Here is a 23,837-nt window from a genome sequence, read left to right on the forward strand (position 1 = left end):
AAATCCGCATTTCTGCTCCCTTCAGAATACAAATGCATATTGATAATGTGGCAATGTTCATGTAGCAGTAATGTGCCTTGGGAACGAGACCCTGGTCCCTAATATCACCAGTGGCTTCACCTGAACGTTCACATATTGAGTGGGAATATCTGAAGGGAGATGTTTTTCATGTGTTTGGCTGAAGGCACTTGAAGCCCTTCTGCAGCCAGGAACTCAGACAGTAGGGAGGAGTCTAAGCATGTTCAGGGGAATGCACAAATAACCCCCCTTTCAGACCGCCCTGCCCAATCTGCAAGAGTTGGGGCTGGGGCTGGTGAAGACAAGTTTTTTGGGACAGGGAGAGAGGCATGCATTCTGAACCCACATTCTGCACATTATCCCCCCCCCCCAATACTTTTGAAGAATGCCTGAACAGGGATAGTGAATTCATGTGAAACTTAAGAACCTGAATAGTTATTGTGATATAGATTGGTGCCTTGTTATTTAATTACTGCAACTGGTCTCTGGGTGGGCCAAAAACATGGGATATCAGTGCAGTAAAATAAATTAGAAAGTGGCCTTGTGTATTATTTATTTCAGATCTGCTTCATTCCAATTTTTGCAGTCCTGGGTTTGCATCAGCAAGCAGAAAAAGATCTGCTATAGTAGCTACATGGATTTCTTTTTTAAAAAACCCCGAATGATAAGTATTAGAGAACTAAAAAGAGGCTGGGCTTCCCCCTTTCCTCCCCAGTCCTGAGTTCAAAGGCCACGTTACATTTTCTTGAGGGGGGAAAAGGTCTGTTGTTGCCTGCAGCAACAGCTTGGTTGCCACTTGTACAATGGACCTCTCTTGCAAAGTGCTCAAAGTGCACACTGCAGGTGCATAGGTGTAGCAGAGAGAAAATAACTTACATTCTTCAGTATCTCATGAACGGCAGGTGAATCTGGAGCAAAGAGGATTTTCCCCATCAATAATGGTTTCATAGCCCTCCAGGCTATTTTGGTTAAAGGATTTGATTCCATAGTCTGGATCAATGTGTTACAAAAGGGAGCTGTTGGAGGAGAGGGAGGGGAAAGGAGATATGTTATATAACACTGGCCCAGTTTTTAATTGTTCACGACATTATGCAGGCTAGCCTTTCCATCTTACCAACAGAAAATTGCAGCTACACCAGTTTCTAGGAACTCAGCAAACAGAGCAAAAAAGGTTCAGGTTGCATCTATGCAGCCGCCATGCCTTTAGTTAAAAGAGCAGTGTAATACTACTTGACTGAAATCTAAAGGAAGGAAATTCCAGGGTTTATTGAGCTCATTTTACAGCAGCAGTACAACAGCAGCAGCAGAACTAAGCAGCCTTTTCCAAAACTGGTGCCATCCAGCAGTGGTGGTAGCCTCCAGGTCAGCCTTTATCAACCGTGGGTTCCCAGATGTTGTTGGAGTACCACTCCCATCATCCCTGGCTGCTGTCCTTGCTGGCTATGGATGATAGGAGTTGTAGTCCAACAACATCTGTGAACCCAACAGTTGAGAAAAGCTACTCCAGATGATGAGGGCTGTTCACAAGGGAATGTGGCACGCTGGAAAAGATTTCCCACCCCTGTCCTAATGTGGCAGGGGTGAAGAACCTTCTTCTACCTTAGGGAAGCACTCCCTTCTGGTCAGCGTTCTGAGGGCCTCACAACAAGGTGAAAGTGGACGGAGCAACAAAGGTCAATTTTACAGTAGCTGAGTTTCTACACACACACACACGCCTCCTTTCTTCCAAACCACGAGGACCTCTCTATTGTCCATTCAGACAAGCTTGAGGCATAATCAGAGCTCAAGGACACATTCCAGCCTGATGCAAGGCTAATGAGGAGACTGTGGCTATGGCCTCAGAAGATTCCTAAGAGCCAGGTCAGTTTTTGGACTACAACTCTCATCATCCCTAGCTAGCAACACCAGTGTTCAGGGATGAAGGGAACTATAGTACAAAAACAGCTGGAGACCCAAGTTTGAGGGGAAATGGGGCTAGATAGACCGGGAAGGCCGCATTGGAGTTCTCCACCCCTGGCCATAATGCCAGTTTTGGAGTCTCTCTCACTGAAGCGCCTCTTTCAGGTAATGTAGGCAAATCTTAAAATGACAGCAACCTTGCATTGCTAACAAACACACACACAGGTTCCTGCCCTAATGATTCCAGCTGCTTTATGCCTTTGCATGGACTAAGTTGTTAGGCGAAATTCCTGAAACAACTAATGGCGTAACAGTGGCATTATCAATCTTAATCTTATAATACAAGCCCACATGAAGCACAGCCAATGGGGTGGGGGGTGGGGGACTTACTGGTTGTGTTGTCATAAACATAAATGGATTCCTTCTTCGTGGAGTCAACCCCAAGGAAGGCCTTGTAATTATTGTCTTCGTACCAGTTGAGAGAGATTATTCTGGAACCACCTCCCTCTGGGTAGCCACAGAGAAGATCAGATAAAGAACTCATCAGCTGCCATAAGGACGCAGGCTCCCCATCTCGCAAAAGCGGCTGTAGGGTCGATAAAAGGTCCCGAACACTTGGCCTACGTGCCAGCTGCAGTGAAACAAAGCACTTTTTAAATGAATAGTTATACTAAGAACAGAAAGGAATAATAAAGCTGAACAATATGCCCACTGCAGCAAACTTGCCCTCTTCTAGGCTTTTTGCTTTTTTAAAAGTAACAAACACTGCTCCTGCTCTCTTCTACTCTAATTAAGGACATCTTTGGCTATGCCCCTCTTAAATACAAAAAAAGGTGTTGAACTGGTATTATGATGTTTGAAAGAAGTATCAAGCTGCACTGAAGCAAGATGCAGGTTTGATGAGGAACGTGAAGACTAAAGATAGTCACATTACTAAGGGCTGCTTGTTAATCATCATCAAGTGGGCATAAAGATAAGCAAAGGAATCTGTAGACCAAACCCAAAAGGAGGTTTGGAAGTCAGGCAAGGTATATAACAGCAGAGAATGAGCTGCAACAGCTTCCTCATACATGGAGACAAAGAGCAGCATATTATCAGATGTCCTATATAGGTTCTGGATATATCAGATTAGAGATCCTCGTTAGTCAATCTGAAGCTGGATTCAGAAATGTAGGTTGTACTGTGGACTTCACCACTTCAAACTTCAGATGGGGAAAACCATTTTGGAATTCTACCTCATGTGAAAATAATGTGCTCAAATGAAAAGCTAGTGCACATCAGGGGGTAAGATTCTAGCCTCTTCCTCTTCCTGCTGAGCTAGCTTTTTAGTTGCAGGTTTGTTTAACATAGAGGAATAGGCAATCAGTTACCAGGACACTGAAGGTGCAGATTTGTATAATGCATGGTTTCTTAATAAGTCACAGGCAGTCGGAAGAAGCATTAAGGAAAACCAGTGGGTGAAATTATTAAACTGCCCAAGCAGTTGGCATGTTTAAATTCACTGCATGCCTGCCTGTATCCAATGCAAATTCCTTACAGGTTCCTTACTCAATTTTTATGCCAGTTGTGCTCATTCTCCTACCCCACAATGCTAAAGTGTTACCTCTTGCACGGCTTGGGACACATTAGAAAGCACTCGTCCCCACATTTGTAGATCAGCACCTTGAGCATTGCCATCTAACACGGTGGGAAGCTGTAAAAGAAAAGTGAATGCTGGTGAGACACTACCAGTATCTACCTAAGTGCTTTCAGAGTCAGGAGCTAGCTTGTGCTGGCCTCCTAGGCTGTGTTTCCAAACCTTCAATGCCTCAGTCATCCGAGTTGCCCTTTTCCAACTCTCTACAAGAAGACAATGTCATTTCTCTAATCAGGGAAAAGACCCCTTTAGGGCTAAGACCTACTACAAGGAAACACCCTCAGGCAAAAAATGATGAAGAGCAAGAAACAGATAGATCTATATGGCCTGCCCTGTGCTTCCTACGCTAACCTGCTGTACTTGGCCCGAGTGGAGGAGTTTCAAGGTAAAATGCAATTGTCCGTCCCATCAGGTTGTGTACATGGAATGGGGGGTGGCTCCACCTTGTCCTTCATCTCAGGCAGCAAAATGGTTTGGGTTGGTCCTGAACACCCTAACACACCCTGAACACAAAATTCATACAGGCTCAAGTAATCATGACTTCTTGTTGTTTAATCTCAACCACAGAATTCCTAGGATCATCATCACGAAGAACTTAAGGTAAGAGCTGTTCAATAATGGAACAGACTCCCTGGGAAGGTGGTGGACTCTCCTTCGCTGGAGGTTTTAAAGCAGAGGTTGGTATGTCCATCTGTAAGGAATACTTTAGTTGTGATTCCTGCACTGACAGAGATTATCCTCAGGGTCCCTTCCAACTCCACAGTTCTATGATTCTATGAACGATGCAATGCCTAGGGAAAGCACGATGCCTTTCCAAGTGTCCTCATGTTTCCTAATTTGGAAACATTTTAGATTTTACTTGGAAATCTAGAGAATTCCTAGGATTTGCATACAATGCCTAGACTGATCAGTTTTCATTTGACTTTGTTTAGTACATTATCTAATACCATCCACAAATGGACAACATTCTGCAAAGTATCTAAAGTTTGTACTTTGTAGCACATGCATATTCATCAAATCTCATGGTTTACAAGCAGGTTACTGATTTCTACAAGGGGCTGCTTTCAGCGTAGGATGCCAACTCATAGCCCTGATTTTGCCACTGTCCCAAAACATGCACCACTACTGCTTCTGTTTACCGACCATTAAGCCAGCAAGCAATATGTGATGAACCCAGGATAACAGCAGCAGGACCATGATCAGATGATTGAGTTTGTTATGGAAAGCAATGGGAACAAACCCGATTCCATGCTTGCCACCCAACGATATAGCTATCCTATTATGGGACAAGCATTTTAGATGTGGCAAAGTGGATTGGACCCTGTGGTGCTGGCCAAGATCTTGCGACATCTGAAAGACTTCCACTTCTTTTCCTGGATGTGCAAGAAGAAAGCATGAGCGGTGTTGCTTTTGTTCCCACCCTGCAGGCTGTGGGGAATCACATATTCCAAACATGATCCACTCCCTTTTTACCCTGCGGGTATCGTCTTTCTGGCTTGCTGAAATTATTTCAGAATGCATCATTCTGTGGCATCACACATACCATAGATTACAAGGGAGGCCTCTCTAGTATTCATGGCCTGTCACCTTATGAGAAAGTCCAGTCAGACCAGGAAATTTTGCGGTGAGTGATTTTGCAGGGCGAACAAGGAATTTTAAGAATTTGCCTAATCCATATTGCTCTCTGTTCATTTCCTTGCTCTGTCACACACTCCCACACTCCCACCAGTGATTGGATTAGTTAAAATATTCAACCATCCTTTAGAATTTGATTTTTCATGTGACCACAGCTAGAGGCAGCAACACTCCTGAATGTCAGTTACTGGAAAACACAGGAGGGGAGACTGCTCTTGTGCTCATATCCTGCTTGCTGGACACTGTGAGAACAGGATGCAGGATTAGTTGGGCCTTTGGCCTGATCCAGCAGACTCTTTTTATGTTCATATAATGAGGTATATAGTATAAGGCTTGGTATAAGGCAGCTTCCAAAATGACTGAAGAGTTGAAGAGATGACCAAATTGCGAGCTTATTCTGAGGCCCACCAGTATCTGTGGTCAATTTCTTCACAGTAGCTCTGTCGATGCCCTGCCTATCTTACCTCAGAGGTTAAAGATAGGAAATCAATGCCAGAATTACCTTCAAACCATAACAGTGAATTCCCTTCCAGGGGGCAACAATCGTTTACCCGGGTGTAGGCTGAGGTAAACTCTGACACCAGAGTATTTGCTTTGCAGGCAAAGTTCAGATTTCATATCCTTGGGGCAGAGTTGTAAAAAGCCCTAAATCAGATTGAAAGTTGAAAAGGTTTGTGCGGGGACTAGCTATTCTGCTGAAGGCATCATTCCTTGCAGGCAGCAGACTAACACAGAATGGGAGAAAAGCACAGATCACTCTCAGGCTGTCAGGGACCTGACAAATTGACAGTTTTACGGTGCACACATGCTGGTATTTATAACCTGTCGTGTACAGTGAACAGGAACGCCTGTAACCCAAACAGCCCCGAGCTACTGCTGATGTTTTCTCTGTAGCCTCTGAAGGCAGAACGATGGAGAGATCATTAAGACTCTGCTATGCCTTTTGCTCACCTGAAAAGTTTTGCAACTCACAATGACATCCAACATAAACATGAAGGCAGTCCTGTGGATACGTTTTGCTCTGCCCTCCTCACATTCTGCCTGGGCCTCCACATAGCAGCCTTGGCTGATTCCCACTGCCCACATTTTCCGTCCCTGGTACTAGTCTGCTGAACACTTCTGGAGGAAATCTGAAGAATGTGCTGACTCTGACATTTGTAAACACAGCCTTTCCTCCTTCAGCTCTACCCTTTGCTTTGCCAGAAAGAAAACACACACACATAACTGTACTATTCTCTCTGTGTGAATGTGTAGTGAACACTCCAGTCATATAACCTTCTCCCCAAATCTTCCCCTTCACCCCCACATCAATCTGCTGACAAGATCTTGCAAACTTTTCCCAAGGAAAAGATCTAGCAGAAATCCCCCTCCATCCCCCTTCTGACTCCTTACTGACAGGGGCTTCGTATTGCAATTGGCGGGCAATTTTTCTGTGTGTGCATTTCATGCATTCACTTCCATTCATTTCTGTTTTTACTGTCATGGATATTCACTGCTGTCTGCTGTTTGCTGTCCACAAAAGCCCATGCCCAAGTGGGCGAAAGTTAACAGAATGCCTCTGCTGCATTGTCATTGTTTTGTCCCTTTGCAAAATGGTTAGAGTGTTGAACATGGGAAGACTAGGTTGCACACAGGTGAGGAACAAACAGAAGTAGGGGCTGTTATCATTAGAGGCCAACGACTAAAACATCATTCATCACACACATGACAAACCACTCACTTAAAAAGAAAAAGCTCTAACAAGCTTCCATGCCAGAAGTAGCTGCCAAAGTATAACAGGTTATTTTTACTCATTGGATTTTCCACAGAAAGAGGAAATCCGGATTAAAAGTTTTCTGAAGGTATGAGCTATTGTATTGATGATTACAACAACATCACACAAAGACACTGCAAAAAAACTTGTGTGTGTAAGCAGCACCAGTTCCACAATAGTCACATCTGGACGCACCCTGGCTCTTCCGCAAACTGCAAACCCACCCTAACTATTCATTCCATCAGCCCAACTTTCATTCCTTCTCTGTCTCCCACCTGTAGTTTTGCAGCTCTTGCCCTACCCTGCTCTCTCTCTCTCTCTCTCTCTCTCTCTCTCTCTCTCTCTCTCTCTCTCTCTTGCTCTCTCTCTCTTAATGTTTAATTGTTTAATTCCCCCTTCTTAAGAAAACCCTTAAGGGTTTAACCACATATCATCTTTCAGATACGTTGCACACCAAACCTCCTTGAATTCAAGGTATGAAGGAAAGGCTGGCAGCAGGCGGGGGCGGGGGCGGGGGCAACCCACATCAACCACAATTACATCAGCAGATATACATGAAGGGGCAATTAAGATATAATGGCGGTGTGCACATGTGCATTTTTCAGCAGGCCATCCCGTTCACATATAAAGAAGGGGGAAGGGGAGTGTCTTAGGTTAACTGTAAAAGAAAGGGAGGTACTGAACCCTTCCCCCTTCCGTTCTTTACCTCCCCACAGTCTAATGAGTAAAAATAACCCACAGACACTGCTGGCATGGAAGTTTGTTAGTGCATTTTTAGTGAGCAGTTTGTTACATGTGTGGCACTCAATTCCCAGCAATCTGAACAAATCACAGCTCCTAGGATCCTTTGGGGGCAGCCATGTGCATTAACAGTATGGGGTGGATGCCTGCACAACCCCAGGGATCATCCATACTTCATTTTGTGCCACAAGTTCTAGGTACAGCTATGGGATTTCTAGGTCCATGTCCAAGCGGATTTATTTATTTATTGTCCCACCGCTTTCCCAGGGAAAACCTAATATGAGCAAAATTCCGGTTTTCAACCACAAATGCTGCTAAACCGCACCTTGACAGCTCACGAGAGCAAGGATACCAAAGATAAAACTCTGGCAGAATCTCAAGTGTGAAATGAAGAGCAAACAAACAAAAATGTCTCATGGAAAGGGACTAAGTGTAAGAGATGTCATAAATGAATTCAAAATGGCAACAACCTACTATCAAGTAGTCTAGAGTTATGCAAAAGTTTAAGCAATTAAAATGAAATGATAGCAAACCAAGCAGTTCTTATGGAATCACAGAATGGTAGAGCTGGAAGGGACCACAAGGGTCTTCAAGTCCAACCGCCTGCAATGTGGGTTCAAACCGCCTTTCCCCAATGTGGGGTTCAAACCGACTGAGCTATTGATCTCCTGCCCTGCAGGAAAATGCTGCAGGATGGCATGCACCTGTTCAGGACTCCAGCCAGTCAGCCGTGCCCGCTTCCAAGACAGCCATTCCTTTCCACAGGAATCCTTAACCAGGATCCCATAGGACCCCCGCCATGGTGCTGGGCCACAGGTATAGCATACCTAAGGTTCCTTTTTCTCAGAGACCAGCAACGTAACGACATCTAATCATTTTACATCTTCCTCTGAGACAAATACAGCAGCAGCACTACTATCCAAGCAACAAGAATTTTGAAAAACAAGACAAACGTAACCATATCTAAAAAGATCAGTCTTTGGCAGCCAGTACTCACCAAATGGAAAAGCTTGAAGAAGTCTGTGTTGGCGTACAAAGAGTCCTCGACCTTCTGCAGGTCCTCCTGGGAAAGGGCACACATTGCCTGGTGCACAGCTTGGAAGCCCCCTGGACTGCTGAAGATAATGAAGCGATTCAGCAGGGCCTGGCTACAGGCAATATCTTTCAGAGTCAACTCTGGGACGCCAAAGGCAAACTGTAGGCAAAAGACAAACCATACAAGATTAGAACCCCCCAACCTTGGAGCATGGGAAGTCCGGCAAAAATTTATAATCTGGCACAATATTTGGACTGTTTGATTATCGTATAATTTGTATAATTTGGAATGTTTAATGTGGTCTTATTGGATTGTTAAAATAGAAAACAATAAATATTATTATTTAAAAAAAGACAAACCATATGTATTCTTTATTAATGTGGAGAATCGCTGTCAGTTCGCGTCAGTGCACAGCTCAGACCTTTATTTATTTGTGTTTGTTTTCAATACTTATATACTGCCCAACAACAAAAGTTCTCCAGGAGGTTCTGTATTGGGAACTGTGGTGTTGTTTTTTTAAACTTGTCCTTAAACTAGTGCCATTTTTCTAGATAAAAAGTTGCCGGAACTCAGCATGAACACCTCCCTCATTCTCTTAGAATGGCAATGGCGCCCACCTGAGAGGTGCCAGAACTGAGTTCCAGTGAGTTCCGGCTGGGGGGGAAAGGCCCTGCTCTTATGGATTTAGGAGTGAACTGTGAAGTGGCCAGGTTTGCTGACTATACTAAATTGTTCAGGGCCATCAAAACAAAATGAGATTGTGAAGAGCTCCGAAAGAACCTCTTCAAACTGAGCAAATGGGTGGGGAAATGGCAGATTGAATTCAATGTAAGCATGTGTTGCAAGTTGAGGCAAAAATAAAATAAAATTTCACATATAAGCTCATGGGGTTTGAACTGGCATTGACAGACCAGGAATGAGGCCTTGGGATTGTAGTGGATTAGCTTGATGAGGACCCAGTGTGTGGCAGCAGTGAAAAAGGCAAATTCCATGCCTGGAATCATTAGGAGAAGAACTGAAAATAAAACTGCCAATCTCAAAATGCCATTATACAAGTCTGTGGTGTGACCATATTTGGAATACTGTGTGCAGTTTTTGCCACCGCTCACCTCAAAAAGGATATTGCAGTGTTGGAAAGGGCTCAGAACAGCCCTTTGAACAAAATGATTGAGGGGATGCAGCAACTCCCCTTTAAAGAAAGGTTGGAACTTTGTAGTTTATAGAGAAAAGGCAGGTAGGAGTCAATGTGATAGAATTTATAAAATTCATGGCGTTGAGACATCTGCTCCACTTCCCAATGGGGAGGACTTGCGGTGGACCACGTGGCCACCCACTCCCCTCTGGGGGCGGGGGCAGAGTCCCTTATCACCCAGAGGTCCCAGCCTCGTCATAGAACCACCCAGCCAATCAGCTGGCTGAGGGGGCATGGCCGGGACCCATTTAAACCAAGGCTTGATCCAGAGAACTTCCTTCTGGTGTGCTTCCTTGATCTCCCGCCCACCCTCCCTATTTTCAGGTTCTCGAAATTGGCCTTGCTATGGACCTTGGTTGGTCGCCATTGAGGGGCCTGGTAGGAATTTTTCCACTTGGCAAATTGGCTTGGGCCATTTGGTTTTCGCCTACCTCGTAGCAATCGTCACAACTTTGATCTTATGATGGGGAGGGGAGGTGTGGCCATCACCTGCCCCTCCAAGCTTAAGGGTATTCCGTTAAAGGAATCCGGGTGTGTGGATCTTGTCCGAAGCCCAGGGTGGGGCTAGGGCCATGCCATGACCCCGTCCTGGGCTTTGGACCCAGGGGGAGCTCGAGTTGATTTGCACCGATGGGGCTCTCCCTACTGGTGGTTGACCCTTACAGGACTCCCTGAATGACAGGCAGGAGTCAGATATAGTCAAGTCAATTCCAATGCCTAAGCCAATACCGCTCACATTCTGTAACCAATAAAGCTGTGGCCTAAATTTCCCCAATAAGATTAACCTAATATCTGTGTCCTTGTGTCTCATTCATCAACGAGGGGGTGGCCTCGGGGTCTCGACATGCGAAGTGCATGGGTAACTTCTCATGAAACTGAATGTTTGAATATTCAAGACAGATAAAACAATGTTCTTAATGCAGTGCATAGTTAAACTATGGAACTCACTCACACGGGAGTCAGTAATGGCCATCAACCTAGATAGCTTTAAAAGAGAATTAGGCAAATTCATGGAGAAGAGGACTGTCAAAAGCTACTAGCCATGATGGCTGTGCTCTGCCTCCACAGTTGGAGTCAGGAATGCTTCTTAATACCAATTGCTAGGAACCACAGGAGGGGAGAACATTCTTGTGCTTGAATTCTGCTTGTGGGTTTCCCACAGATATCTGGTTGGCCACTGTGGTAACAGGAGGCTGCAGTAGATGGGCCACTGGCTTTATGCGGCAGGCTCTTCTTATGTATGTTTACAAGTAAAAGAAAACAAAACCATAAGTACAATTTGAAAATAACCCTAAAACAGAATAAAAACAGCAGCAGAGGGCTGTGCACACACACATTAGCTGCAATCCATATCTATCCTGTAGTTTTTTTTAGGAAATGCAATGTTTTGATACGTTTACCCCTCCCAAAAAAGCTTTTAAACCAAAAAGAGAAAAAAACAATGTAGCTACTATTTAAGCCAATAACGAGCACGCAGTCTGAGAATGACCTATCTGTCGTTAAAGTCTGTACAATGGAACTTAAAGGTACTAAAAATATATTTCAGATTAAGAAGCTTGGGAAAATAAAAGGGTCTGGCACCTGGTCCCCCGCCCAAATGATTACTGCAGCCAGTATAAATTATGTAGAATAGCAAACACTGCAGGATAAATGGTGCATAATAAAATAAATGATGCAAGCATGCATAATTTTCAGTGTCTGTGCAGGTCATAGACTATTGCTGCAGAATTTGTATTATTTTTGGCTAAGATTTATTATTATTTTTAATGCGTAATTTGGATGAAACCCGAGTAGCTATCTTTAAGATTGCTGGGGGGCGGGCGGAATGGCACTAACAATTATTGTTTTACTGTTGGTTTTTCGCTATGATGTTTTTGTTTTCTGAAATAATTTGCAGCTGCTGTGATTGTCACAAATACACTTTGGTGTAGAACAGCAGGATAAAAAGCACTGAGATCAATAATAAATAACATCTGTGTTCCCCATGATGGATGGGCCAAGGACATCAGAAAACAACCTTGTGTTAGGACACAGAAATGAAAACAAGATTATACATCGGCTTACTGAAATTAACCACAAGCCCATAAGATGTTCTTTATGTGCAGAAGCTTCATCAAACAGAGGCCCAATTCAGAAAATGTCCCAGAAGAGCAGAGTTAGAAAAATATTACACCTCTCCATACAGTTTTCCTGGTAGTTCTGCCTACAGCCAACCTTCCCCGCCCCGTCCCCCCCCCCCCATTTTTCTTCTGGGAGTCAAAAGCTGCCTGTTATCTGCCCTGCAGCCTCAAAGCAGCAGTTGAGAAATACATTCCAGTAATTTTATCAGCGTGCCATTGTTCACTGAGCACTTTCGAGATGAGGAACAAAATATTTTCTCAGTTAGGTGGCCTCTAGATTAGGTTTAGCTTTCATGAGCAAGTGTGTGTCATTTCCTGCACTCCCAGGGTGCTGTGAGGTCAGCGCTTCAGCTGTGCTCAACCCTTTGCAGAAAAAAGGGGTTCAGATGCTCGTAAACAGGCCTTAGTTTGACCACTATCCTCTTTTCATTCTCCAGAATGGCATTTAAACAGGGGGAGGTGAACAGGATATATGATTAACAGTGGGCAAAGCAGCATCAAAGCATCCCATGGTAATGACATCCGTTCACAAAGCGTAGCTCCAAGAGCAGCTTCTGGTCAACTGGAAACAGGAAGTTGCTTTGCAACTAGAAATATGCACGGTACGTTCAGATGCATTTCCAGTTGAACACCGGACAGTCTTAAAAATTGTATTGCAGATGGCATGGCTTTGCTGCTACAGAATGGGGGTGGGGGCAGGAATACAGGACTGAATGACGGCATGCTCCCTCTTATGTTATGTGAAAAACACTGCACAAAGAAAGCTAGGCATCAGGGAGAAGGGTTCTAGCCTACGCGCACCCCTGGCATACTAATTTTCTATCTTTGGGGATTTTCATGTGAGACCATTAAAACATGCCACCTCCTCACCCCATCTTTAGACTATGCTGCAGTCCGTGAAAATGTTTTATTACTCGGATGGCTGACTGCGTGTAGATGAGCCCTAAGAATCACAATGGAGATCTGCAAACCTGGGTCAGCAACCCAAGGGCCACTTTGACAATGGAATGAGATGTAGGTTAATGCATACTCTGTATTAATGAGGGTTCACACTCATTAGTGTGTACAAGCACACTCTGATAAATTACGATCAAGAACTCCGCTTCACTATTCAGGTGCTGAAATCCGTTTGATTTTTAGCCAAGTAAGCACCCTTACAAGAATACATGATGAGATGGCCAACATGCTATTCTTAGAACCCAACTGTAGTTTCTTTAGTGGGGTGTTAGGACTGTCTTGCCATTGAACACACTGGTGTCTTGGTGATTTTCAACACCCATCAAAAGAAGACCGGTGAGTGCCCAAAGTCACCAACACTGGGCCCTGCAGGATTTGTTATTTGTTAAAATAAAAGAGCGGGAGAGATAGGATTTTATTTCACTGAAACCACTGTGCTGGTAAAGACTGCTGGCTTTCACATCACATAGAACCTAACTTTTTTTTTTGCAGGCTGTAAGGGGTTAAAAAAAAAATTCTTTCTTCTGTGCAATTCAGAGAGCTGCCAGGGAGCTTCCTACAGCTCTGGTCAGAACCCAATCAGCTGAACAATCCAGCGAATGATCATGCAAGCCACCTACAATTTTCAAAACCCCAAAGGAGTGAAAAGTGAAAAGCAAGCTCATTAATTCTATCTCCTGCTGGCCACAAACAGCCACACACATTTCCCAGATTTGGGCATTGTACAGCAAAAATGAAAAAAGGGGGGAAATAAAGAAAAAGGGATTGTGCCCAGACAGCTGGAGTCCTTCCCTCCTTCTCCCTGCACTCTCACACGGTCAGAAAGGCTTTCGTTCCAGAGATCTGATTCAGCCGGCCTCATTCAAAAGCGCAACATTCTTCTCACAGCTCCCAAGCCACAAGGACAGAAGGGGGCAATGACAGCCTGGACTGAATCACATACAAACTATCTGTGAGGAGGAAATGCTGGGAGATAACCTGGGATTGCAATTTTCCACCAAAGGATTTTTTTGGTCGAAGTGCTATTATTTTGGTGAGCATTCAAGACAAGAGATCTGTCATCCGAGGGTCCAGTCTATTCACCTGGAACAATGCCCTGACAATGCCCTTCCACCTCTGCCCTCGCTGACATCAGGAGTGGTGGATTTTCAACATTCCTCCAACATGGGCATTGGGGTCCCATTCACACTTCTATTGAGATAAAGTGATGCATAGACAACCACAGAGGGAGCCCAAGCCAGGTCTAGTCATGGATGAAAATTTCCTTACTGGTCATGTATCCATGACTGAGCATCAGCCTCTGCAGGCCTCAAAAGCAATAAAGGCAACTTCTGGTAATACTTGTGCCTTAGTCATGGATTGCTTTGGAAGAATGGCCAAGTATTATGTCTCATTACCAAACCAATGGTTAAAGATTTGCTGCAAACCAGGATGTAAAACCAATAGGGTAGTTTAACGTGGCCATCAGTGGCGTAGCGTGGGTTGTCAGCACCCGGGGCAAGGCAAGTAATTTGCGCCCCCTAACCCGTGGATTTGCGCCCCCTAACCCATGGATTTGCGCCCCCTAATCTGTGGATTTTCCCTAACCCCAAATGTTGCTCCCAGTGCGGCCGGACCCCCCTGCACCCCCCACGCTACGCCACTGGTGGCCATGACTATATTCAAGCTAAGTCTATAGCTTTTCAGTTGCTCAGCAGCAGCTGCCATTTGAACTGTAGACTGAGCAGGCATACATGTCACCTACTGGTCAAAGTCTTTCCCACTGCTAAGATGTATTTTACTTTGTTTAAATTACAGCAATTATTTCTGCATTTGCATCCACACATATAAATTAGCATGTGCAAATTTTATACAAGCTTTTACCCTCTCTTGTGGGGGGACACAGTTCCTCTTTTGTGGCAATGCATTTCCTCTTAAGTGATCGCCTAGAAACTATTGTTTAAACAGTGTGTGCAAACCATAGCTTGTGTTCCCTGTGGCTGCGTAAACATCTGCTCTGACCAGCCACATGACTGAGGCATGGCTAAAACATTTTCTCCATCCACTCAGCTTGTACAGTGAAAAGCAGGTCTCCTACACACATCTTTTTGGGGGCGGAGGACTAAAAACGGCAAGATAAATTTTATGGGTTTCTACTATACATCTGGGATCTTAACCAGGGTTAAGAGAACAGCAACTGGTTAGCACTAACCATGGTCAAATCTTAGAGTCAACTGATTTATTGGGTTGTCAGATATGGGCTCTTTTATTCTTGAGGCTACCTATAAAGTGAGATAGGCTGCTTTAGGGACAACATAACACAGTCCTACATATCTTATTAAAAACATTATCCTGCATGCCTTTTTTTTTTTTTGCTGCCTGAAGCCTATAGGAGAGATGCTGCTCCATGTACCACCTTTTTCCCAGATGACAGGAGTGATGGTCAGGGACTGAGTCTTTTCCATTATGGCATCTGCTCTGTATAATTCACTTCCAATGAAGGCCCACCTAGGGTCCCTGTTCCTTCATTTTTGAGGACTGGTGAAGGTGTTCTTACTCCAGGAGGCAATGATCTGTATAGGAGGTTAATGATCTGTAGGTGTTCTTTGACGTTTATAACTTATTCCGCAGTATAGTTGCATAAACCGTTGCTGGCTGTCAGGATCATGGGATCATAGGAAGGTGCCTTATACAGTCAGACCACTGGCCCACCTAGCGCAGTATTTTCTATCCTGACTAGCAGCAGTGCTAAATGGGTTTCAGGTGGGTGTCCTTTGCAGCCCTACCTGGAGATGCCGAGGACTGAACCTGGAAATTTCTGCATGCAAGGAAGATGCTCAATCACAGAGCTACAGCCCTTCCCTTCAGAGCTTTTGTTTCTAGTTTTTTCATTCAAGGTGGCTGGTTTTTAATCAATTTAATTGCTTTTAAAATTGCATTATTTTATTGCCTACGCATTGCCTTAAGAACCTATGGGTACTGACAGCAGAAAAATACTGTAAGAATATTTACATGAGCATGTTTGCTGCAATATTTACAAGACTCACCTGTTCAGGTCTCACTTGAGCATTCATCAGGTGGTGAACCACCATGTCAGGAAGACGTGCATCTTCACGCAGAAACTGAGTTAGGTTCTCCCCATTTTTCAGGATGTCCTGGATTCGTATTCCATTTCCTGGGTGAAGAAGACAAAAAGAACAAGAGGCCTATTAAGAGTTGGTGCACCATGGTGGCTTTAAGAAAGCCAGTACAGTGGTTGAGCTTGAGCTAGAACCACAAATCCATTCCATGGCTTTAAGGAAACCACTGTTTCTGACTCTTGGGCGTGCACCCAACTCCACTGGCCTACCTCACAAGATTGTGGTAAAAAATTGTGAGATAATGCATGCCAAGGGCTTTGAAGGTGCGTAGACACTATACCTTTAAAGCACATTCAAAGCACACCCTCAAAGAATTTTGGGAACAGTAGTTTGTTAAGGGTTGCTGGGAACTGTAACTCTGGGAAGGGTAAAACTACAGTGCCCAGAATTCTTTGAGGGGGAAATGTACTTTAAAGGCAAGGGGTTTTTTGAGCAGGAACTTGGAGGGCACTGAGTTCCCTTACCTTTTAAAAATTAATTAATTTTATGTTTGGGGCAGAGGCTGAAATAGATATACAACAGGCATAGGCAAACTCGGCCCTCCAGATGTTTTGGGACTACAACTCCCATCATCCTTAGCTAACAGGACCAGTGGTCAGGGATAATGGGAGTTGTAGTCCCCAAACATCTGGAGGGCCGAGTTTGCCTGTGCCTAATATACACCCAATTCCTGAGCCAAAAAAATCTGTAATCAATAAAGTTGTGCCCGTTTCTAATCCAAATCATTGTCTGCTTGGGGTTATTAATCACATCTTACATTTAGCCACTGCGCCTCTCTCTCTCTCTCTCTCTCTCTCTCTCTCTCTCTCTCTCTCTGTGTGTGTGTGTGTGTGGTACTGGGCCTGCAACAAACAAACAAACAACTTTCATGGTGAGTTCCCCCACCTTTCCCCCCAGAAAATATTGCCTATTACAATATTATTTAAAGAAGATACAACTGAGAAGTTACAACTGAGGAGTTGAGGCATACATAGAACAAAAGTAATCTAGATAGAGATTAATTCCCCAGAGCTGTTGCTCTATTTCTCTGCCTGCATTAGACACCAGCTTTGTCTAAAAACACTAGCACTCGAACTAGTGGGGTTGGGTCCCCTTGGGAGAAAGTGGGACACCCAAAAGGGGAGATAAGATGCTGAGACAGCCTTTCTTCTCCGCATCAGCCAAGGTGTGGGTGACACATGCCCTCTAGCAGAGGATCAACACTGAATCATGTGGGGTGACAGCTCCCTCAATTGCCCCATCATTCTCAGCCAAATTTGGAAGAAACGTCCGCTTTGTTCCAACGGTGCTTCCTGATATGCCGTTTTAGGAAGCGCCAGAAACGTTTTGCTCTATTCCTCTGCCTAATGCCAATGCAGGCCCTATCCACATCGAAATCACTGCACAGCAGGAACCATGTGAGAACTGCTACACACTCGTACTAGGCAGTGCTGGATTGGGAGAGAGGCAGGAGGTGGAATAAGTTTGAAATGGAGGGCAGGGGGTGAACTTAAGAAGTTTGGGAAATACTGGCCTAAAAGAAGTGCATTCATTTAAAAACAAACAGCGTTTAAGACTCTTTATTTTATTTTTAAAAAGGTGCCTGAATGTGAAATGACAGTTGTATTGCACATTACACAAGAGACTTGGCATTTGGACCACGCTTGTTTATTTTTCTGAATGTTGAATGGGGTTGGCGTGCTCATAAAATGCAGACCTGGGATTTCAAAGAATGGAAGAAAGTTCCAAAAAAAGGCCTGGAGTGTGGCCCTGGAACTGTGAGCTTCAAAGCTCTTGAGTGTTTTGTAGTTTGGTGTGTGTGTCTCTGTCTGTGTGTGTGTGTGTGTTTTCAGTCACTTACTCAAGGAGAAATGGTTTTGTAATCTCTTTCTTCAGTTCACCTCCCAAAGACCTGCTTCCTTGTAGGGAGTCCTGAATTCCTCCAATTAGTTTCTCATGACTAGGGCTGGATTAATCATTATGCTAAGTAAACTACAGAGTAGACTTCTCCCAATCAAGCAGGAGAACCTGCTGTGGCCTAATTTTCTAGGAGCTTTCCTAGGAGCCTACTCCTTGCAATTCTTCAAAAACCTGCAAAAAAAATATGCTCAGAATATCTGCATCTGCTCTCTCATCAGAGTGGACAGAGGTAAGCAGCCACAATCTCTGACAGAAATGAAAGATTAGTAAGAATCTGTTTGCACTGTCATTTTCACCATTGATCATAAGCCTGCAAGTGGGCTAAGAACCTCTTTAACAAGAAAAGCATGTCCTTAGGGAACGGTTGACCAGACATGGACTTTGTGCTGGTGCTCAACCAACTCATGAAGGCCTATGCAATTTGTGACCCACCAAGCAGAATGCAGCTCACCAGCTGTACCTACCCAGGGGTGAAACTAGGCTTTATTTCACCTGGGTCAAAGACCCAGTTTGGCACTCCCTGCATGCACATTTGCACACACACAGACGCTGGGAGCCTCAGTGGCTCCCCTCTGGAGGCTTCATCCGGGGCAAAAACACCCATCTAGCTCCCCACCCTCTGGTAGCTATGACACTGAACCACCTACCCTTTTTTTTTTGCAGTCCCTGCAGGCAGCATAAAGGTGAGGCTTGCCAAGTGCTCTTTGGCTTCATGAGTTACAATGGGGTCTCCTGTAACCTGCATTGTGACAGCGTGCTGTAGAGTTGTCTGGACTTGATGTGTCACTGACCCAGAAAATCCAACTTGTGGATGAAAGCTGCAATCCTGTGCAACTGGAATGGGGAGCCTGCAGCCCTCCAGACTCAATGCCCATCAACCCCAGCCAGCATAGTCAAAGTCAGATATCATGGGAGTTGTAGTTCTACCACAGCTGGAGAGCCTCAATTTCCCCATCTCTGCTACATACATACACACCAACCATCCTAAGCCCAATAGCTGTGTATAGAATTGAACCGAAAAGAAATTACTGTGTCTATTGACCAAATGAGTGAATGGATTACTGCTGTATTTGCACAAGCTGTTGGCACAGATGAAGGGGAGTGGAAGGGTCTCAGGTTAAGAGCACAGAGGGCCAGAAAGTGTAGGAAGTGTGGCTCAAAAACACCAGGGAGGACCAGACTTTCACCACTGACCGAGAGGCAAAGTCAAGCCCAAGTGAGAATCTGAGCCCATGTGAATTGTGGAAGCTGGGAGCTGAGACAGGCAGGTGGATATGATAGCAGATGGGAAGGGAAGCAGCAGAGACCAGAGGCACCTGGAGTGAGGGACTGGGAGTTTCATTGCTGTGTCACTGGCTGTGTCACTGGCAAAAACTGCAGGTTAATCAAGTTGAAAATGTGTGACCGCTGCTTATCTTCTGAGCAAGGAAATAATTAACAGCTTTTCTCCAAATGACAGAGAACTATTATTACCTGCAATCCTTTCGGGATTTGTCCTCATGGTTTCCATAAACTGGGTCATGGAGCGTAGTTCTTCCCAGAGTCGGCCCAGTTCTGATGCGTGTGCATTCAGTAAAAGTTCTTGAGCATCTTTGTACACTCTTGCTAAACTGAAGGAGGTGGAGGAGGAGAAAGACTGCTTAGCGTGGATTGCTGCATTTCCCAAAGGAGGTCCCCATATCATGGCGGCAGGCACCATTGCTGGTCACTTGTGCGGAGAAAGTAATCACAGCAGCCAGTTGCCTTTCCCACCAGAGCCCTCCAACCTGCGGGTGGGCTGTGCTAAGCCTTTCTACTTATGCCCACCAACAGGGCTATGGAAAAAATATGACATATAACCCTGAGGACAAGATAGTACCCCCTCCTTACATTTACAAGCAGGGTGACTGGACAAGCAGTTGACTCTTAACTTCAACCCTGGTGATGGGGCTGTGTCCTTCACCTGACCCCATTACCATGATGGTCCCATCCACACCATAAATCAAAAGAGATTAAAACCACATTCTCCACCAACCCCAAAGAATCCTGGGGACAGAGCTACAGTCTCAACACTACAGTTCCCAGGATCCTTTGGGGGAGGCCATGTGATTTAAATGTATGCTGTGTACGCAGTCGTACATATATATATATTTATAACGTGCCCTTCATCTAAATCACAGAGTGGACAGCAACAATATTTAAAATCACTGATAAAAAACAATAAGAGAAATAAGCCTGTGTCACATGAGTTCTACCTAGCCTCCTATTTACCAGTTTTTTCACAACACAAAATTGGATCACACTTTGTGAGCTCATCGGGGGGCTGTTTTTCATGCAGTCATATATCAGAGGCAACGTTAGGGAGCACAGAAACACAGGAAGGTGCCTTACACAGAATCAGAGCATTGGCTCATCTAGATAAGTACTGTCCACACTGACTGACTGTGGTTCTCCATGGTTTTAGACAGGGGACACTCTCTGTCTAATTTTGGGGTTCATAGTTAATTGGTCTATTCTCCTGGAGATGCTGAAGATTGAACCGCCAGGAACTTTCTGCAAACGCCCTACCACTGAGTTACGGCCCTCAGCTACAATTTCATAGTAGAACATGGAAGCCTATAACATGGTCAGATTTCTCCCCCTCCCCAAGATGCAAGAGACGCTGTCAGCTTACATAGAATTATTGTAGTTTGATACGACACCTGGAGACTCTCCACGGGTTGGGCTTTTGAAGCAAGGATTGTTCATGTTACAGAAGATGCCCTGTAGCCACGGCAGAGTTCCTGCAGAGGGCATCGCCTTGTTTGGGAAGTGACCTTGATAGGAGGAACAAAAAAGGAGGAAATAAACATAGCTAAAACTGCTTACATAGATACTAACCAACTGAGCTATCCAGTGGCATATTAGATTAGGGCATATCAGTTTTCTTAAAAGGTTAATTGGAAGAGCACAACCTTCCCCAACACAGGCCCCTCCAGATGTTTTGGACCAGGCATAGGTTAACTCGACCCTCCAGATGTTTTGGGACTACAACTCCCATCATCCCTGATCACTGGTCCTGTTAGCTAGGGATGATGGAAGTTGTAGTCCCAACACATCTGGAGAGCCGAGTTTGCCTATGCCTGTTTTGGACAATTCCCATTGACTCAGCTGTGTTAACTGGGGCTGATGGGAGTTGTAGTCCAACACATCTGGAAGGCACCAAGTTGGGGAAGGCTGACCTACCATTCATTCATTCATTCCTTTATTTAATATATACCCTGCCCCCCTCTCAAAGGAGCCCATTCTGTGATCACCACCACCACTTAATTCCTGCACATGATAAGCTAGCATGCCAGAGCTAACGTTTCTGATATGTGCCATCTCTATAAGATTGGCATCTATTTATTTTTGAATGAGGGGATTTTTCAAAATATGGAGTTCCACACTTGCACTCTGAAGCTGGACAGATCAGGCACCATTCTGTGGCGTGCTTTTCCTACACTTATGAATTTATTTTAACTCCGACTTCAATAAAATTATAGTGAGTGCCCCTTTCATTTCAGCAGGAGCATAGTAAAGTCAATGCTGTATGGTTCTTAGAGCTAAAATGGATTTTGGTGAAAGAAGAAATATTCCAGTGTTTTTCTACATTGTGTTTGATTGCAAAAGTTCAAATTTATATTTTCTTAAGTCTGAATATTTTTGCTTACAATATGAATTCTGTTTGATTTAGGAACTTAGGGGTGGGGGGAGGCATAAAATTTGGTAAACTGGCATTTAACATTGCTACCTTGACAGCAAGGCAAGATTTAAGTTACTAAAAAGTATTCTGCAAAGTGAAATTTGAAAACATTTCAAACACATACTGTAGGTGCAAGCTAGAAATGTGTGCAAAACTTTGTTTCAGCTCCAGTGGTTTAGAAAATATTAGCTTTTGAAGTGACTAAAGATACAGACAACACAAATAAGAAGAATACAATGCTTAGGGGGAAGAGTGCTTTCTCTAGACTAGGGAAGTTTTTAATATCTAATGTTTTATTGTATCTTTAATATTTTGTAGGAAGCCGTCCAGAGTGGCTGGGGAAACCCAGCCAGATGGGTGGGGTATAAATAATAAATTATTATTATTATGGTTCACTTCCACGAATAGTACATGGTTAAAAAAATCAGATTGACATCTCCTCCCCTTTGATAACAAACCAGACTGCATTCTGACCATGGTCAAAGACAATAGGCTGGTTAGTGAGCTCAGCTGGCATGTACTTTGCGCCAATTATGTGGAAGGGAACTCTTTCAGGCGCAAAGAGATGCAGTGACGAGGGTAAAACCACAACAGTAGATTAAATGGGCAGAAAGGGACAAGCGTAGGAGTCAAGGGCAAGATGATTCATCCACATTAATCCCCTAGACCTAGTGTACTGGTGCAATATTATGGGAGCTCTAGCAAAGTATGTAATTACTTCCATCAGCAAAGCTCAAAACATTATATCATGCCCATTGTACCTTTCTAGTAAACATTTGCTATCAAGGCCCAAGCTACAGGCCATGGGAAGACTGATAGGTTCCATCAACCTCTGTATCCCCAGTAACAGATAGGCGATGGTAGGGAATCAGAGCAGGCACGGGGCAAATCAAATGTCATCCTAATGATGCCACCTAACATGTTATTTCAACATGCACAGTGCTGGGGAGCTCCAGGTTGGTGGCACTCAACCCTGTCCCCACAACATGCAGGACTGGCTCAAGATAAACGTTGCTGTATCTACTTCCTTGCTTACCAGCAGGTAAAACAAGACCTAACTTGTAAGCATGTAACAGAAACCTAGGCCGCTTTGATTTACTCAAAGCCTAAGCAAGGAGCATTGCATGCCAAAAGTTGTTTCCATTACCAATGATGCTCTTACATTCATGTTGGCGATAGAGTGGGTTGGCGCTCCTCAGCCAGACAAGGATAAGAAACAAGGACATAGGCCACACAAGTTCAACCAGAAGACGAAGCTGAAAAAAAGTTGGATGAGTTAATGATGCAATCTGAAGACATTGTGACTTTCACCAATCACAGAAGAGTCTGATAAAAAATGACTCTGCCATCCCAGTATACAATAAAGCATTAATATGTGGCTGCTTGCAGCTCCTTGGCTCCTCCCTGGGTCTTTTTGCTGGTACACTGAGCTATGTTAAGCCAAGGTTTGGGCTTAGCATGTTGTCTGAACCCAGACTCATGGATAAGCTCTCTCTGCAGACTAACCATAAGCTGTAACCAAGATTTATTTTTGGTTATAGCTTATATTTATTGTGGAGAGAGCTTAACCACAAACCAGGGTTTAGATGACATGCTAAACCTGGCTCAGATCAGCAAAGTGCAACAGCAAAAAGGTCTGGGAAAGAACAAAGCAGCTGCAAGATCCACACTGGAAGACTGTACACTTGCACTAAGCGATGGTTTGGCTTAGCTTGATGGGAGAACAAAGTCTATGAGACAGCTGGAAAGGCTGTTCAATAGCTCAGTCTTGAGTGACAGACCATCCCATGACACTGGAGGCTGCTCCATTAGGACAGATGCTACAATGCTCCACGAAACTTAGTCTTGATTCCTTCAAGCCTTTCTGCCTTCTTACATATAACCAGTGCCTCTCCTTTTTCTTGGTTTTGCCATTGTAGATGTCAAAAGAAAGGAGGATGGGGACAAAAGGCAGAATGGCTTGGCCATGCCTGTCATGGGTTCTGGCTCCACTTCTCACTGGCTCTGGCTCAACCTACTGTTGGACTGCCTTCTGCTCCATCAATAAGCAACATTGACCCATAGAATTATAAAACCATTGCGAAAAATGCAGGTAGCTTCATTATGATGGCTCTTCACAAACTTCATAA

General features: G+C 44.3%; 1 protein-coding gene across 1 annotated transcript in view; it reads right to left on the bottom strand.

The window, feature by feature from the left end:
• The window catches only part of ABCA4 (ATP binding cassette subfamily A member 4), a 94,691-nt gene that overhangs the window by 61,874 nt on the left and 8,980 nt on the right, over window positions 1-23,837 (bottom strand). Inside the window, exons 3-10 of the mRNA XM_077928451.1 lie at window positions 22,871-22,964; window positions 20,659-20,800; window positions 19,479-19,615; window positions 16,014-16,141; window positions 8,680-8,877; window positions 3,521-3,610; window positions 2,308-2,548; window positions 895-1,034 (exon numbers count right to left, since the gene is read on the bottom strand). Coding sequence (XP_077784577.1) covers window positions 895-1,034; window positions 2,308-2,548; window positions 3,521-3,610; window positions 8,680-8,877; window positions 16,014-16,141; window positions 19,479-19,615; window positions 20,659-20,800; window positions 22,871-22,964 — 1,170 coding nt within the window. The remainder of the gene's footprint in view (window positions 1-894; window positions 1,035-2,307; window positions 2,549-3,520; window positions 3,611-8,679; window positions 8,878-16,013; window positions 16,142-19,478; window positions 19,616-20,658; window positions 20,801-22,870; window positions 22,965-23,837) is intronic.

Source organism: Podarcis muralis, chromosome 5 (assembly GCF_964188315.1).
Source record: "Podarcis muralis chromosome 5, rPodMur119.hap1.1, whole genome shotgun sequence".
Lineage (NCBI taxonomy): Eukaryota > Metazoa > Chordata > Lepidosauria > Squamata > Lacertidae > Podarcis > Podarcis muralis.